General features: G+C 40.5%; 2 protein-coding genes across 5 annotated transcripts in view; one reads left to right on the top strand and one right to left on the bottom strand.

The window, feature by feature from the left end:
* Positions 1-613: 613 nt before the first annotated feature.
* Positions 614-15621, bottom strand: part of f9b (coagulation factor IXb) — a 19750-nt gene continuing 4742 nt past the window's right edge. The window contains exons 1-9 of one of the 3 annotated variants that reach the window (XM_056396722.1): positions 5579-5834; positions 4581-4753; positions 4463-4487; positions 4267-4380; positions 3988-4119; positions 2586-3007; positions 1886-2030; positions 1247-1319; positions 801-1130 (exon numbers count right to left, since the gene is read on the bottom strand). In XM_056396722.1, coding sequence (XP_056252697.1) covers positions 947-1130; positions 1247-1319; positions 1886-2030; positions 2586-3007; positions 3988-4119; positions 4267-4380; positions 4463-4487; positions 4581-4753; positions 5579-5666 — 1356 coding nt within the window. In that variant the 5' untranslated portion in view covers positions 5667-5834 and the 3' untranslated portion in view covers positions 801-946. Of the gene's footprint in view, positions 1320-1885; positions 2031-2585; positions 3008-3987; positions 4120-4266; positions 4381-4462; positions 4488-4580; positions 4754-5578; positions 5835-15621 lie in introns of those variants that run through there. The other 2 variants (XM_056396720.1, XM_056396721.1) reach the window with 2 other exon arrangements.
* fgf13b (fibroblast growth factor 13b) overlaps positions 11250-15621 on the top strand; it is a 19221-nt gene continuing 14849 nt past the window's right edge. For both annotated transcript variants that reach the window (XM_056396726.1, XM_056396727.1), the window contains exon 1: positions 11250-11535. In XM_056396726.1, coding sequence (XP_056252701.1) covers positions 11487-11535 — 49 coding nt within the window. In that variant the 5' untranslated portion in view covers positions 11250-11486. The remainder of the gene's footprint in view (positions 11536-15621) is intronic.

Below are 15621 nucleotides of genomic sequence, written 5' to 3'. Positions count from 1 at the left end.
TCAACCTGGCTGATGTGATTTCTTTCCTACATAATGTAGTTTAGGTCCTAGTTGGCTTACTGACAGTCCACACAGTTTCTTCACTAATGCTGCCTGATGAGATCCTCTCAGGACTATGTTGGCCTGTGCAGATTGTGCTTGATTGACATCTCCTTAAGTCTGCGGTTAATTTTGTTGTACCTGTTAGGGCAACAAAATATCATCATACTTATGGTGCAGTCAGACAAAATTTGCCACCCATTTATTTCTGTTATAAAGGGGGGAAGACATTGCTTCCTGCTGCAAACTGATCTGACTGAGTTGAATTAATAACATTAATAAAGGCTGAGCACCATTTAATAATCAGTTTGCCATGGTTTACTGATACACTTAAAGGAGCTATTTGAAGGTTTTGCTATTGCCACATAGCTAATGTTAGCATTAACACCTGTTTACTTACTTGCTGTTGCAACACTTTTCATATTAATTCCTGCCCCAGCGGCAGTACTCCACTACGAGTGAGTAATTTTTGCCTTGCTAGCTCTGCCCAACTTCAACCTGAGATCACAAGTTGTATGATGAGCTTCAGTGTATTAGTTAACAATATTTAAACAGAGACATGAAAATTCTCAGATATTTTCATTATATTTTATTGGAAAGTTGAAAAGTCCAAATTAACCGTAACACTTCGTCTCAGTAGAAGAAAAACTTTCACTTTCTCAGAAAAAGGTCAGTTGTTTTCTTGTCGGACAGCTGTGTTCTTTGTGTGACTATTTGTTAGTGGCTAATTTGAATCCCTGTTGTCTGACTGATCCATGGGTAGTACCGCGAGACTCGAGTGTAGATGCCATACTTCCCCTCCTTGGCACACTCCTCCCCCCAGCTGACGATACCTGTCAGGAACCAAATGCCTTTGTAATTGGTGGCATGCGGACCCCCGCTGTCCCCCTGACAGGAATCCTTCTTTTCATTTAGGAAGCCAGCGCAGAACATGGCGGGTGTGATGCGGTCCTGGCTGCTCTGCCCACACTTGGTGCGATCCACGTACGGGACATGCAGCTTCTGAAGCTTGGTGGCCCCGAGGCCCAGGAACTTGGTGTGTCCCCAGCCGCTCACCAGGGAGCCGGAGCTGGACTCCCTCAGTATGGTCTCTGTAAAGTGTTTGGGGCCCAGGCAGATGGGACGCCGTTGGTTGGACAGTTCCACTGGAGCGGTGAGCTTCAGCAGTGCAATATCATGGTTATACTGTGACTTCTGATATTTATACCTGGGGTGGATATGCCGCTCTGCCACCATATGGTCTCGCTCTGGACCATCCTCCTTATTCAAATCGTGTTCACCTGGAAGCATTAATTCATTCATATATAAAAACAGAACTATACAATATTCTGGATGGATCTAGCAACATAACATTTTGAGCTCCAATGAAGCAATTTTATTATTCATGAAGATGAAAATAGGAAAAACGCGCACTGATCATCTCACTAACATTTTACCTGGCTACAAAATAAAACAAATGTCAGCAGTTGTAGGTACTGGTAGGGGACCTTGCCATGGTCGCCATCTCAGTTTGGATAGTATATCTATCTTTTGTATTTTTTAGATCATGAACTACAAATCATTAATTCCTAAAAATACGACACACAGCACACCAACCTGACATACTCCTTCAAATTTTATGTTGTGTTGGAGCACCTATTACAAGCAAGTGCCAAGTATTATACATTATCTTTTTTATCAAGTTATTTGTAGTTATTTGGATAAAACATGAAAATAACTTTGACTAACTCTGTCTTCAAGACAAACTGACACAAACTGTAGTGACTGAGACCAGGTTGTCTGTTTTCTAGAGATACAGATCAGACATTCAGGACATGAGAAGGTAGATATCATGTGTTTTTCCTACCGATTCTGATGAAGAAACCTTCTTTAAAGCCATCAGGCTGCACCAGACAGTGGGCAGCAGTGATGATCCATAATTCACTGAGCAGAGATCCTCCACAAAAGGACTCTGCTCTCCCAAGCGATTCTGAGTGAGACATCAGGACCACCTGCAAACACACACAGGAACATACATATTTGTTTCTTACACTTGCTGCCACATTGTTCCCTTATGAACTTATAATGTTGTTTTCCTCACCTCTCCTCACCACTGTAGTCTGTTTTTCATCTATTTTCTATTCACCTGGATAATAACTTCTACTCTGACCTGTTTCCCTCTTAAAGGGAAAATCTTTATTATAATTTGTCATATAATGGTCATTACCCGTGGAACAGCAGAGGCTGTGATGTTAACTCAAACATCCTACATTTCCCAAAATGCAACTCAGCTGTTATATTTCCAACATTTCCACTGCTTTACTCCACATGTCCAGTTTGTAAAGCAAACCTTTTGTTTTTTCGTACTATCGTATACATATCATTAAGGTCTGTTGCTAAATGAAACAACTCTGGCTCATTAAGCTCATATGTAGAGTAAATTTAGACCTCAAAAGGTCAAACTAAACTTAATGTATTTGTATCACAACAGTACACCTCCGTCCGTATCATCTATTTGCCTTCGACTTATCCCTGTGTCTCCGTTTTGCATTCCCACACTACAGTACCTGCCAAGGTATCTCTCCAGGCATGGCCTCATTGCCTCCCACAATCCTCTGGTCAGTGTTTTGTTCCGCTGTGATGGTGGGGAGTGTGGGTAAACCCCAGGAGAGCACCTGCTTTTTCTCTGTGGGCGTTTCAGTGACACTGCTCAGAGCATCCTCGGCTGGATTTATAGAGGAGCTTGAATCTGACTTCATTGAGTGTATGTCTACTGCAGAGGCCGCCGAGATGTTGAATGAGTCCGAATCTTTCGCAGGGAGGTCGTAATCGTCAATCATCTGTGTTATATTGTCATCATAGTAGTCATCCCACAGAGCGCTGGTGAAATTGAAGCTTCTTTCAAAGGCTCCTGTCATGTTTGATGACCGCAGGATGGACCTGGTCGTGGATGAGGAGCTGAGGGTCACTTGACCGCAGCTGAATGATGCTGCAGGGAAAATAAAGACAAAGTAAAGAGAGATCATATTTTTCATGGACATCATAAAATATCAGAGTGTCATTTTTCACAGCGGAGACTGTAGTTCTACAGCCCTTTGTCATTTTGTCACATGCTGAATGGCTGGTTTTACAATGAAGGCAGTGTTACCCAATGACATACAGCTGTCATTGTAAACGCTTTGGATCCTGATTAAATTGATGTGCCTAAGATGTATATTTGACCTTGTACAAACATGCATGTAGGGAATAACAAAAAAACATGGTGGGAGTTAATGTATTTCAAGAATACAGATGTAATTGCTTGGCTTGCTGCTCGCTCCCAGTGTGGACCATATGGACCACCAGCTGACTGATTTAGTTACATAGTAAACCCGTAGGTTTTGGCTTAGAATTAGCTTAATTTTTGCAGTTGGTTGGAGATGTGTATGTTTAGTGTAGATATATGAATTAACTGTGTGGTTGGTTGCTTAGGTTGTACGTTGCTTGATATTCTGGTTTTCTGTGTGGTTCTCAATTAGTATTCGAGCTGTCAGCAATAACCATAAATTCTATACTTTATTTGACATCTATAAACAGCAACACACAGTTTATGACGAGGCGGCCTGCAATCCCTTAATGGGTAGCAAAAGCATGAGAGATGAGTCCAGCTTTTTGTCTTAAGTGCCAGCTTGTATATCATCTCTAACATCTGGTTTGTGACCAGGCTTATCTGTGGGTGAGGAAGTTTATGTACAGCAGCTGATACCAAGGATTTATTTAGTCACTATCGCCTCAAATGCGGGCGTAACGGATGAGACAGGAGGAAATAAATGAGAACATTTTGTAGAGTGGGGTTCCATTTGTGCTGATGCGCCATAGACTGTGGTTTCTTCTTCTGTGGTTTAAAATAAACCTCTAAATATACAGTATCACCAAATTATCTGAGCAATTACTTTGCGTTGTGTGTGTGGCTTATTGCTTTTATTTTACTTGTTGGTTCGCAGCTCTTCTTGTCTTGCCCAAGCCTGTAGCCAGCCGCACACTGGCAAACAGGTAGCACCCCCTGCATCACACAGAAATGAGAGCATCCACCATTGTTGTGCGAACACAGCTTGGTCACCTCTGGAAAAAGGCGGGAAAACAGAATTAATTGTGGTGTTGTTCTTAGTCATCTTAGCACACACACACATATTTTATTTTAATCTTTTTTCGCAAAAAGAAATCAAAGAGACTTGTCTGACCGTTTCACAGCCAGTCTGTCACACTCACCAATCTCACAGTTCTTGCCACTGAAACCTGGTTTGCACCAGCAAACATAAGTGCCGAGTCCATCTTCACACTCAGCTCCATTCTGGCAGGGGGGTGGCTTACACTGGTCGCCATCTACACACAAGCATAAAACACGCACACACAGTATCAGAGGTGACTGTACGCTCTGAACTCTAACGGTGAAAACTTGTCTTACCGATGTAGCCGGCCCAGAACTCCATCTGAAAGAGAAGCACGAATGTTAACGACAGACCTTTACACACACACTGTTTTATAGTAGCAGAGTGGATTACTCTTGTGTGTGTGCAACCTACAGTTTTCTGATCGTCCTCAAACACCTCCCTGGCCTCCTCCATTGAGCAGATTTCCTCAATACACTCCCGTTCCAGATTGTCTTTGTGAAGCACTTCCTCGAGTTTGCCACTGTTGTACCTGCGCTGGCGATGCAGCACGGCGTGTGCCGCTCGCTGAGACACAAACACAGCTCCTGTAAAAGTATGAGAGGAAAAAGAGGGAATTATTTGAAGAGCTCTGACATTGTTCTCCAGCAGTAAACCTACAGCAAAGGCTATATCATCCACCCACCCCACAATAATACTTTGGGGGATATAAACAGGGAGTACACTGTTGCTACAACCTGAGCTTACATTTGAGTTTTCGTTTTGGCGAATTGGTAAAGTATGTTGAATTAGATATTAGCTAATTAGTTATTCACCTGTTTGTAATGTACCCGTGTCACTGAATTACAGGCCCCACTGGCTCGATTGGTATTTTCATCCCTGCCTTTCTCTTTCTGACCAAATGCATATTTGAAAAGCAACTTACTTAATCTATTGCTGCTCAAAGGTTTACTTTACAACAACAATATATACAACATATAAGTCTAATTATTCTACATGCTGATAAACCTTTAATCAGAAGACATTGTAAATACAGCTCAAGGCATCGCCTCCATGTCACTCAAGGTTTTTGGAACAAACTCAGCAGAGAACTGGTTTGAGCTTTTTTTTCATCCATTAAAACTGCCATTGAAATCAGTTGTAGCCGACATAATTCATACGAACCACTTCCTCTGGTTTCTACAACAGAGAAATTGACAAACTTTTTGATAACTACCAGGATGAGAGCTTGATAATTAAAACATTAACATAGATTTTTAGTGGTGTATTACTTTAAGATCCGGGGTCAGAGATCAGGCCTGATGCTCAGCTGTCCGCCAGCTGACCACCGGCCTCTTCCTATGTTTTCTAAAATCTCTGACCGTCGCCTGCCTCCCGCCTCTTTAATCCACAGCTGCTCCCCTGTCGTTTACCTGTGTTCTCCTCTGTGATTTCAGCTGTCAGTACATACACCTCCAGCAGTAAACCAGCAATCAGGGCCAATGAATAACCTCCAGCCATCTTGTCGTTGGTAGTATTTTTCTGTCTGCTTTTGGCAGTAGAGCCAAAGCCTGAACTTGGTGCTGGAAAGACTGATCCACCACTCCAAAGTACAGCAGCTCACTGTTTACTCACCTGGCAGGCCACAGAGTGTGTCTGTGTGTGTGTGTGTGTGTGTGTGTGTGTGTGTGTGTGTGTGTTGTGTGTGTGTGTGTGTGTGTGTGTGTGCGCGACAAGAGAGAGAGTAAGGATTGGAAAAAGTGTGTATGGAAGAAAGAGAGGGAAGTGGCAGAGTTTGAGAAGCAGTTGATTTTATTCAGTCGTGTCAGGTTGAAATTGAGCAACAGCAAATATTGACTGTTAATGAGAAAGAGGGTCAGTTCTGGACATTGTTGTGTGTGTGTTTGTGTGTGTGTGTGTGTGTGTGTGTGTGTTAATCACGTTGTTTATCATGATGAGTCTTGTCCGATAAGCTGCTTTTTCAGCGTGGCTTACGTGACATTTCAAATGCACACACACACACGTACACACACACACACACACACATACACTTTTGTGCATCTATATTTGTGAGGACCCTCCTTCACATCATACATTCTCTAGCCCCTAACCCTAATCATGACAACTAGCTGTTCCTTACTTTACCCTACATAGGCTTGATCTGAATCAAATTCGGATCTTAAAATGTCAGAGACTCTGTGTAACTATAATCTGTGTAATGGTTAACTCAAAGCACTCAGTATTTTTGGTTTGGTATAATCGCTAATGTTACCTAATTTCAGAAAACTTTACACAGACATTTCTAGGAAACTGACATTACTGAGTCAGTCTGCTGACTTCAGACTTTTGTATATTTTTTCACGTGGCTCCTCATGGACGCCTACACACATATGGTGCGTCTGGAGACAGCCAGAGTGGGGTCTTGGTCTCTTGGGCTTTGTTGTAGCATCCCGTTGATCTGTGTGTTGTCACTGACATGTTGATGTTTGATTGCTGATGTCAGCTGATGTACTTCTTTATGTACTCCATTAATTCTTTAAATGGATGGGTTAAATTGTAGAAATGAATTGCCCTTCTGGGATTAATAAAGTATTCTGAATCTGAATCCCAATCTAGACTTTTTGACTATTCTTTACTTGTGCCACTGTTACACTATACTTTCACATTTCCCATCATGCCATAATAATCACTTGTAGGAACAGTGGCTGCCGTTCAGCAAAGTTTACAAAGACTTGGTTTAACTGTAAAAAAACAGAACGAGTCTTATCACACACCCGTTTGAAGAACTGAGGACCGAAATGCACAGTGAAACTGCGCATCACAAAGACAGAAGTAGAAACACACACACATATGAAGAAAGACTAATGTGTCCAGATTTTAAAGTGTCTCATCATTTCAGTGGACCAATGTTACTGTAAATCTCTGCAGGAAAAATCAGCACAAAGCCACTTAGATACAGTCTAAGAGACGGAGAATATAATCCAAACTCCTCAGATGCTCCTGCAGTTTACACACTGACCTAAAGAACCCCAGAGCTCCATCGTGAATATTGACGGCTGTTTGATTAGAGTGTGAGTTACACAGGGTGGGGCTGTGGACAAATCACTGTGACTGACAGCCAAGTCAGCTGGCCTTGAGCCAGCAGCTCCTTGGCAACAACATCCTTGTGGAGACTTATTGGCTGAGGATGATTTAAATGGGGGTGATGAGGGGTTGTATCTCTCTTTTTAGTGCAACTTATGCGAGCCGTTAAATTCATCGCCCCTTCGCAAACAGGACAAAAAAAAAATCACAAGGGAAGATAACAATTAGCACCATCTCCGCCCCTTTGGTAACACTTATGATTAAATCTCTTCCTGCTCATTAGTGTCCTGGGACCACATCTTTCAGTGGCTCAGCAGTAAAGGGGGGGGGGGGTCACTGACGTCAGGGCATGTCAGATGTAAATGCGCAGAGGAAGGCAGGGCAAAGTGGGTTGAAACCAGGAAAAGCATGCTGTGTACAGAATCATGTCCAGACTGCACTGTCATGTGACTGGGAATTAAATTAAATTTTGTCTCTAAAGTTGATTACAAGAGCATTTATGTAATCCGATATTTATTGTCAACAGACTGAGAGCCGGCAGTAAAAAAAAAAAAAAGGCATAAAAGCAGATAACACAACTAAGTGAGCAAATTTCTCAACAAACAGAAGGTGAATTCATGATTTAAATCATGGGTAACAATATATTTTGACACTCACAGTGAATAAGATTAAAACTGGTATTGTGTATCTTTATTGATCCCGTTGCTGCAGGCGGCATTTTGCCTTAAATATTTAATGTGTCTTGGTTTTATTTTCAGTGTTGACAAGGTTTGTTAGCTTTGACTTGCCTTTAATTTGAAGCATCATGGAGCTTCATTACAGAGGCTAAGGTAGGCTTTCTCAGTGAGCTGAGTCAGGAGGATTAACCAGTGTTTCATTTGAACCGACTCGCACTGCTCCCTTTGGTGTAGCAGGTGCAGTGATGAAGACTTCAGGCTCTGGTTTCAGGCCTGGGATCAAGTCGATAACCTTTTTTTTTTTTTTTTTTCCACGTCACCCTCTCATCAATCAGAACTCCTCCAATAAGTCCTCTTTCCTTTCCTGGTATGATCATACAGCTGTTTCGCCTCCAGTGAGTGATGAGGTCAATGTCTCCGCCTTTCCTGTTCCCTCAACAACACTGTGTGGTGCACAGCTGACCTGAGACCAGCTTACAGCGCAGAGGAATTATTATTACTGGCAAATTACAAAGCAAAATATGACTTATGTACCTAAGGATTTGTCAGGTTTTTCTAAATTCACTCCAGACACAATGTTTCCACTGTGTAATGAGTAATTTAGAGTGGACCACTGAGAGACAATTTCCATATTTGAAACTATAATGAAGGATAATTAGCTAATGACGTGAACATTTTGCAGCAGTTTAATTAAACACCTCTATGACTGACACTTAATCTGTCATTTTCTGACTTGGTGTGACTTGATTAACCCTCCACATCTGTTTTTCTCCAAAGAAAATTAATAGTTCCCAAATAACTGAATAAAAAAAAACATACCACTGTGTTCATTTGACAGTGACAGCCCTGCATTAATTCTTCACATCCGGGAGCATTTTATCAGAGTGGGCTCTGCTGATGGGAACAGGAGCAGTCATTCTGTATGTGGCACTTTTTGTTCTAATAGAGCAGCTGGTCCCAGATCAGTAATCCTCCAGGGGGAGGGTCTGGCAGAACGCCAGTTTTTGGCTCATTTAGTAGCTGGAGTCAAAAAGCCACTTGGACTTGACGTCACCGGCCTGTTATAGAAGAGTCAGACAAACTCGGCACATGAGACAACGTAAAAGATGCTGTGTGGAATTACAAGCAGCATGACTGTGTACGCTACAGCGAGGGAATATAAATATTCAATAAATCAGTGACATATTTTTCTATTTATTCTACTCAATGCAGGGATAGAAAAAGTCACTAAAGAAGCAGCACTAAAGCAAGGATTAGTATACAGACTTAACTCTGTCTCATTAACGAGCGAGATTTTCCTTTTTTTTTTGTAGACCAATTGTTGAATAATTTCTTCAAAATTACATATTTTTTATTTAATGGTAATTATTTGTTTATTTTAGATTAAATTAAATCTATTATTATTCAGTTAAAAGTGAAATTATTTTAAATATTGCTATTTTAGATATTTGTTTATTTATTTTCAGTATTATTCCTCAGTCAGTGTGATGTCATGGTTCCCATGTGATCTGCTCTATGTCAGTGTTTGATTATGTGACTACATATCTGTATATGAGACTGGACTGTGACAATAAGTCACTGAGTCACTCTGCAAATATAATACATGCACGGGGATTGAACAGGAACTGTCAATGTCACTGTGTAAGACAAAATTAACTAGTTAAGCTCCATTTATTTATTCAGTAAGTGTCACTGAGATCAAGAGCTCTTTTGCAAGACAGACTAATTAAAACAGATAATTCAGTCCCACAAAGCCGTCGTCACACACTTACATTAAATCCAGATAGAAAACATTAGAACACAGAGAACATGTCTCTGGGACAACTCTTTATTCTTTTGCTTTCAGATATACCAGTGTTAACAACAGACTTAGGATGCTTTACACTTAACATCTCAAGCTTCCATTGCTGCTTATAAAATTTGTAAAAACTAGGTCTCCTGAAATGAATTCCTGACAGTCTGAGGCAGAAACAAACAAAATGAGGGCTAGCTCCAGCAGCTCAGTCCTGTTGTGCCACACAGCTGCTTGATCTATAACAGAAGAAACTAAATTTATCTCTGACCCAACTTCTTCACACTGAGCACAACAAACTGAAGCCTCTAGGATGGTCTTGTTGAGTGGACTTGGACCAAATGGTGCTGCAGGGAGAAGAGAAGAGGATTGAAATTGATTGTCATTATGAATTTCATAGACATTCAATGTTAGGCATTAATGTTAAAAAAACTGTTGACTGATTCCATTAAGAAAGAGAAGTGTACTAGAGTTTTATTCTTTTTAAAAGATAGTGACAGTACTCCTATGTTATACATCCAGTAAAACATAAATGTTACTTCAGATAATCTACACACACTGTGAAGCGACACTGTTCGGCAGACTGTCACAGGATTAATTGTAAGTATATCCTACTTCTGCCTCAGTAAAAAAAAAAGAAAAAAAAAGCCATTTTCCAGCACAAATTGATTAAATGATCAATAAACTGAATCATTTGCATTGTGTTAGACCGCTGAGTTTGCAGGTGGATCTGCATTTATTGGACTGAAGACAACCTTGTGAATATGTTGACCTTCTTAAAGTCGAAAATGGGCATCCTACTATTGTACCCCCCCCCCAGGGAAAATCCATTTATGTAACCTATAATAATGGCTTTATTAACAGTTAATTCAATAATGCTTTTTGATCAATTGTAAGAAATTAATAAGAAAGACTTTTGTGTTGCAGGGTTGGTCGGGAAGAACCCTGAACTGGAAAAGGGCTGCGGGACAGCTGAACCAAAAACCAGTTATTAATGAACTACTGACATTTAGACCATAACTTGAGACATGGAGGTCACATCTTTATCATTTTCCAATAAGCCATTAAAGCTGAAGTTATAAATGTTAACAAGTCTTTAATAAAGGGTCATGAGTTTCTCATTTTCCAATAAGCCATCAGCAAATATTAGTCAGTCACCTGTAATCATAAAACATATAAATTGTAGTCTACAGTTGTGAATGTTAAGGTTGTTAATAAATTTAGTGCTATCTAAAATAGATAAATGAAAAATAAAAACAGTAACTCTGGAGGAGGATTTTACACAACCTGGCAACACATTTGTTCTTAATGATCTATAACTGAACTGTGAAGCTTTAGTCGCCATTTATTATATTGAATTACTATTAATTACAGTTTGTAAACCTTTCAGAAAAGGAGGGGTTTTAACGTGCTACCTCAGCTGCAATTAATCTGTAGTGTGTGTTAAAGAGGGTCACATTTTTTTAATGTAATCTTTCTTTGTCTCTCAATAAGCAGTTTCTGCGCGTGCACGTCGGGGAGCGCTCCTGCTGGTATATGGTGACATGTAGACGCTCATCGGGCTCAGACGCAGAAGCAGGGACACACACACACACAGAGAGAGAGGGACAGGGACAGAGGGCGAGAGTTGGACTTCTAGCTACTGCCGCGTGCGTGTCTGTGAAGGGGAAAAAACACACACCAGAGGAGGATGAAAAAGTAAAACCGTGAACCTGCATCTCTCACCTGAAGTTTGATTCCAACAAGAAGCAGCAGCAGCATCAGCAGCAGCAGCAGCAGCAGTGATCCATGAGCGGAAAAACGAAAGGCAAAGAGGATAAAGACCATGCCGCCAAAGGTGAGTGATGATGAACCAGAGTCTGACACGTAATCTTACGCACTGTTTTTGTTTTTCTTTATTATGAGCTCAGAAGAGGGTTTTGCGATGATGCTGACATCAGCATGCTGACCACTCATCCCCATTGTCTCCACACTCCAGGATACAGCAGGGCAGAGAAGCTAGATTACTTTGACATATTGTTGGACTTGTTTTTCAAACCGCAGGCTATAAGGAGCCCACCGGAAAAATGTATTTATAGATGATGCTGATGTAAACACATAAAAAAAGAATGACATATCTTTACGGGTCCTGCAGCTTACAGCTTCATTACAAATGTGGGAGGAGATTCATAACCCTTGCCTGGTGGTCAAAATGAAACATCCAATATATGCTGGTCTTGTAAAATCATTTAATGAGGTGGTTACCCCCCACCCACAACCACAGAAGGGTCTCAGATCTCATTTCAGCAGCGCACATGCACCAAAATTCATTTTCTCCCCCTCAGGACAGCAATAAAATCGACGCGCGATACACACCGTAATGGAAACTGGGAAACTATCATTGCCATGGAGACAAAAAAGGGAGTTGCCCGCGAGCTGGGCGCGATCATGCATAAATCTAGCGCGTAGCCACATGAGACCTGGACCCATTCATAAAAATAAGCGGAGACATGCGGCGGGTTTGTGTTGAAGAGCAGCGACATGAGCGCGTATGACAGCTCCTCCAGTTACACGAAGATAAAAATAAAATAGGCTCCAAACACATGATAGTAGACTGTGCCTTTGTAAGACTGTAACAGTGGAAGGTAAGATCGTCCAGATCAGCCAGTTTATAGAGTAAATACAGCAGGAAATCATCAAAATATATTCTACAGAAACGTGCAGTGTGATAAGTTTAAAAATATTCATAAAATCACAAGCACTGAGTTGCCTTTCTTTCTACATCGGTAGTCCCCTTTGGAATGAACTCAAGTTGAGCTATTGGTGTGTTCCGTAAACCAATTACTATGACAGATAATAGGAGTTTCATTCAGTGCAGTTAGTCTACCCTCATGTGAGTATAGGTGCAGCATCCAATAAAGTTTGAAGACAGAGCTTGGTCTTTCGGTTTTGTATTGGAGTCGGTGTGAGGCTATAGTAGCCAATGTGATTACAAATGTGAAAGCCATCAGAATTAATTTGTATTGTATCTGTTGTAAAAAAAAAAAAAGAGTTTGTTGGTAACAGGAAAACTGGATTCACAAAGATATGTCTGTTTCATTAGTTACATTGTGCCTCATGCCAGGAGGAAACAAAATATCACCAGTGATTGGAGTGGAAATACCACCAAATCTACACAGAAAATAATGAGGTGTGGAGAAGCCACAGGTGAGGGAGAGAGAGAGAGAGAGACAGCAGGTGGGTTTCAATCCATCTTTTTTATGCACATTTCCAACTTAGGACAAAAATAAAACCTTAAGAGGTGACACTGGAAATTTGAAAAAGTCTTGAAATATAGCAAAAAATGTTTTCATATGTTGGAAAAGCTGGTGTATCAACAAAATGCAACAAAGTCTTCAATGGAAACAGACTTAGTGAATAAATAATGGCCTACATGAAGCATGTGGCTTAAACATCCACTGAAGCTTCCTTAATACAAAAACAAAAGATCTGCAAATGAGACCGTTAATTCATGAAACAAATATAATAAAATGCCACACAGAGTTTTCTACTTTGTTTTTTACGGTTTAAGGTTTGAGCATGTTACTGCACCTTCTTCTTCTTCAATGGTTTTAATGGCACCTGAGAAGAATTAGCGAGAATTAGCGCCACCAGCTGTTTAAATCTGACAAACCACCTCCCAAGATTTGCATAACAGCAGTGGATGGAAAGATGCGTTTTTTTTTTTATGCCAAATTTTGCCAAATGTTTGTGACAGATTTTGTACAACTCGTCAGTTATCGCCCCTTACATAGAACTGTGCCAGTCGTGATCGGCTGGTTGGTTGTTGCAAAGAAAAATGAACTGAAACCAACTGCTGGTAGCAGAATAGTAATAAACCTAATTCATGGTAACCTTTACTCATAAAACACCTTTAAAAGGATACAAAGCAAACACATCAATAAACAGAAAAGGCAATAAAACCACGACAATAAACAAGGGGTGGTTTATAAGTGGATAAATCCACTGAGAGACCAGAACAATAATAACCCCTCTACAATGTAATAGAGTCCAATACAACAGGCCTGTAATAAAAAATGGTCTTATGATGTGTCATTAAAGTTAACACAGTGGCACAGGTTGTTGATTCAACACAGTGTATCCACCACCTAAATGAGGTTAACCAATGATTAGACTCTTCATCCTAATACAGCCCAGTACAACCTGTCTCATTAAAACTGAACATTTTAAGTAAAGCAGTGTCAGTTGAAGGACTAGTGCTCTGCATTACTTTGTGCGAGTGTCTAGGTGTTTATATTTATATTGTGGAAAAAAATAGTGGAAAAAACCGTTATTGAGCAATTATCAAGGCCACATTATGAGCTGAATTAATCGACTGAGTCAGTAACTTGTTCATTGACACACAGCAAAGTAACAGAAACAAACAGCGTCAGAAATGTTTGCTCTTACAAATGCTGAAAGATGTCAAGTCTCTTGTTCTTTTTGACTAAATTATCTTCAGTAATGAGTCTCTCTCTCTCTCGGGCGGATAGATCAGCAGGGTTATACGTCACATCACCTTGTACTGTTCTGTATAATATAATAGTGGTTTTCAGGATTAAGTTTGGGTAGAACAAGAACTCATTAACATCTTGTTCTTATAGAGGTTAGGCTTATAAATGCGGATTATAAGCATTTGTCCCTGTGTGTGTGTGCGTATGTGTGTGTGTGCGTGTGTGTGTGCGTGTATGTGTGTGTGTATGTGTGCGTGCACTCATAACAAGCAGGAGAGAATCACCAGAGGCAGTATTGTTAATTAACCCTGATTGTGGCACAGCAATATGGCAGCAGAGGTCAACGTTGCGCAGCAATTAAGGCCTATCCCATGTGAACTACATGTGACTTTACACTGATGTAATGTTTCAGCATATAGTCCAGCAATGCACGACAAGCACTAAGGATGAATTGTAAAGACTGTGGTGATCCCCTAATTGTTATACCGCCATCATTAGATCAAAGTTTTAATTTGTTTTGGTTATTTTGGTTTATACCAGTAAAACTAATGACACTCCCATCAGCGGCAGCTGTACATTGTGCATGGTGTTCTTTTACAAATGTTAGCAAGCTAATGTGCTCAATTAAGATACTGAACATGGTAAATAATACAGAATAATACAGGTGCGTGCATGTATGTGTTAGTGCATGTGAGTTCGTTGTTGTTAAACTGATGACTATCCTCACTTCTATTAAGAGACTGCTCACAGGTGAGATGGCACAGTGCAACCCTTTGTGTTCTGTCACTTAACATTCTTTCCATTGCTATGATTTTATAATGTAAATATATATGTGGCTGCTTTTTATAAGTTTGGGATGTCTGCTAGATGAAACCGATTAGAAAAGGTAACACAGTTTACAGTTGCCCACTTAACCCTGTATGCGCGTGCGCGTGTACACACACACACACACACACACACACACACACACACACACAATCACCATTCCTGCAACCTCCCTTTTTCTACAAAATGCTCTCTGGTAATATGGTGCCATCTAGTGGCTGATAATTTGAATCACTGTTAGTGAATGACAAAAACCTGAAGGGAAACAACAGCTGCAGAGGTTTTCTTGAATTACAGTGATTGGAAACTGGCCACCTGCCCAGGCTCTTGGTGTGGGAACCTTTGCCAGAACGTACCTGCTTGAATCTTAGTGGTTTGCTATTTCAAGCCAAGGCTACAAAACTATTTTGGGAGGCATTATGTGTTTGTCCAAAGCTAAAATTGTACTTCAGCTCAGTTGAGACAAAGAAAGAAAGAAAGAAAGAAAGAAAGAAAGAAAGAAAGAAAGAAAGAAAGAAAGAAAGAAAGAAAGAAAGAAAGAAATCTCACAAACAGTGACCCAATCAACCCAATAGAATTACTTCCTGATCACAGGAAGTGATAACATAATGATACAATTAGGTTGG

This window comes from Seriola aureovittata, chromosome 15, assembly GCF_021018895.1.
Source record: "Seriola aureovittata isolate HTS-2021-v1 ecotype China chromosome 15, ASM2101889v1, whole genome shotgun sequence".
Taxonomy (NCBI): Eukaryota; Metazoa; Chordata; class Actinopteri; order Carangiformes; family Carangidae; genus Seriola; species Seriola aureovittata.
This window is presented reverse-complemented; position numbering and strand designations above follow the sequence as displayed.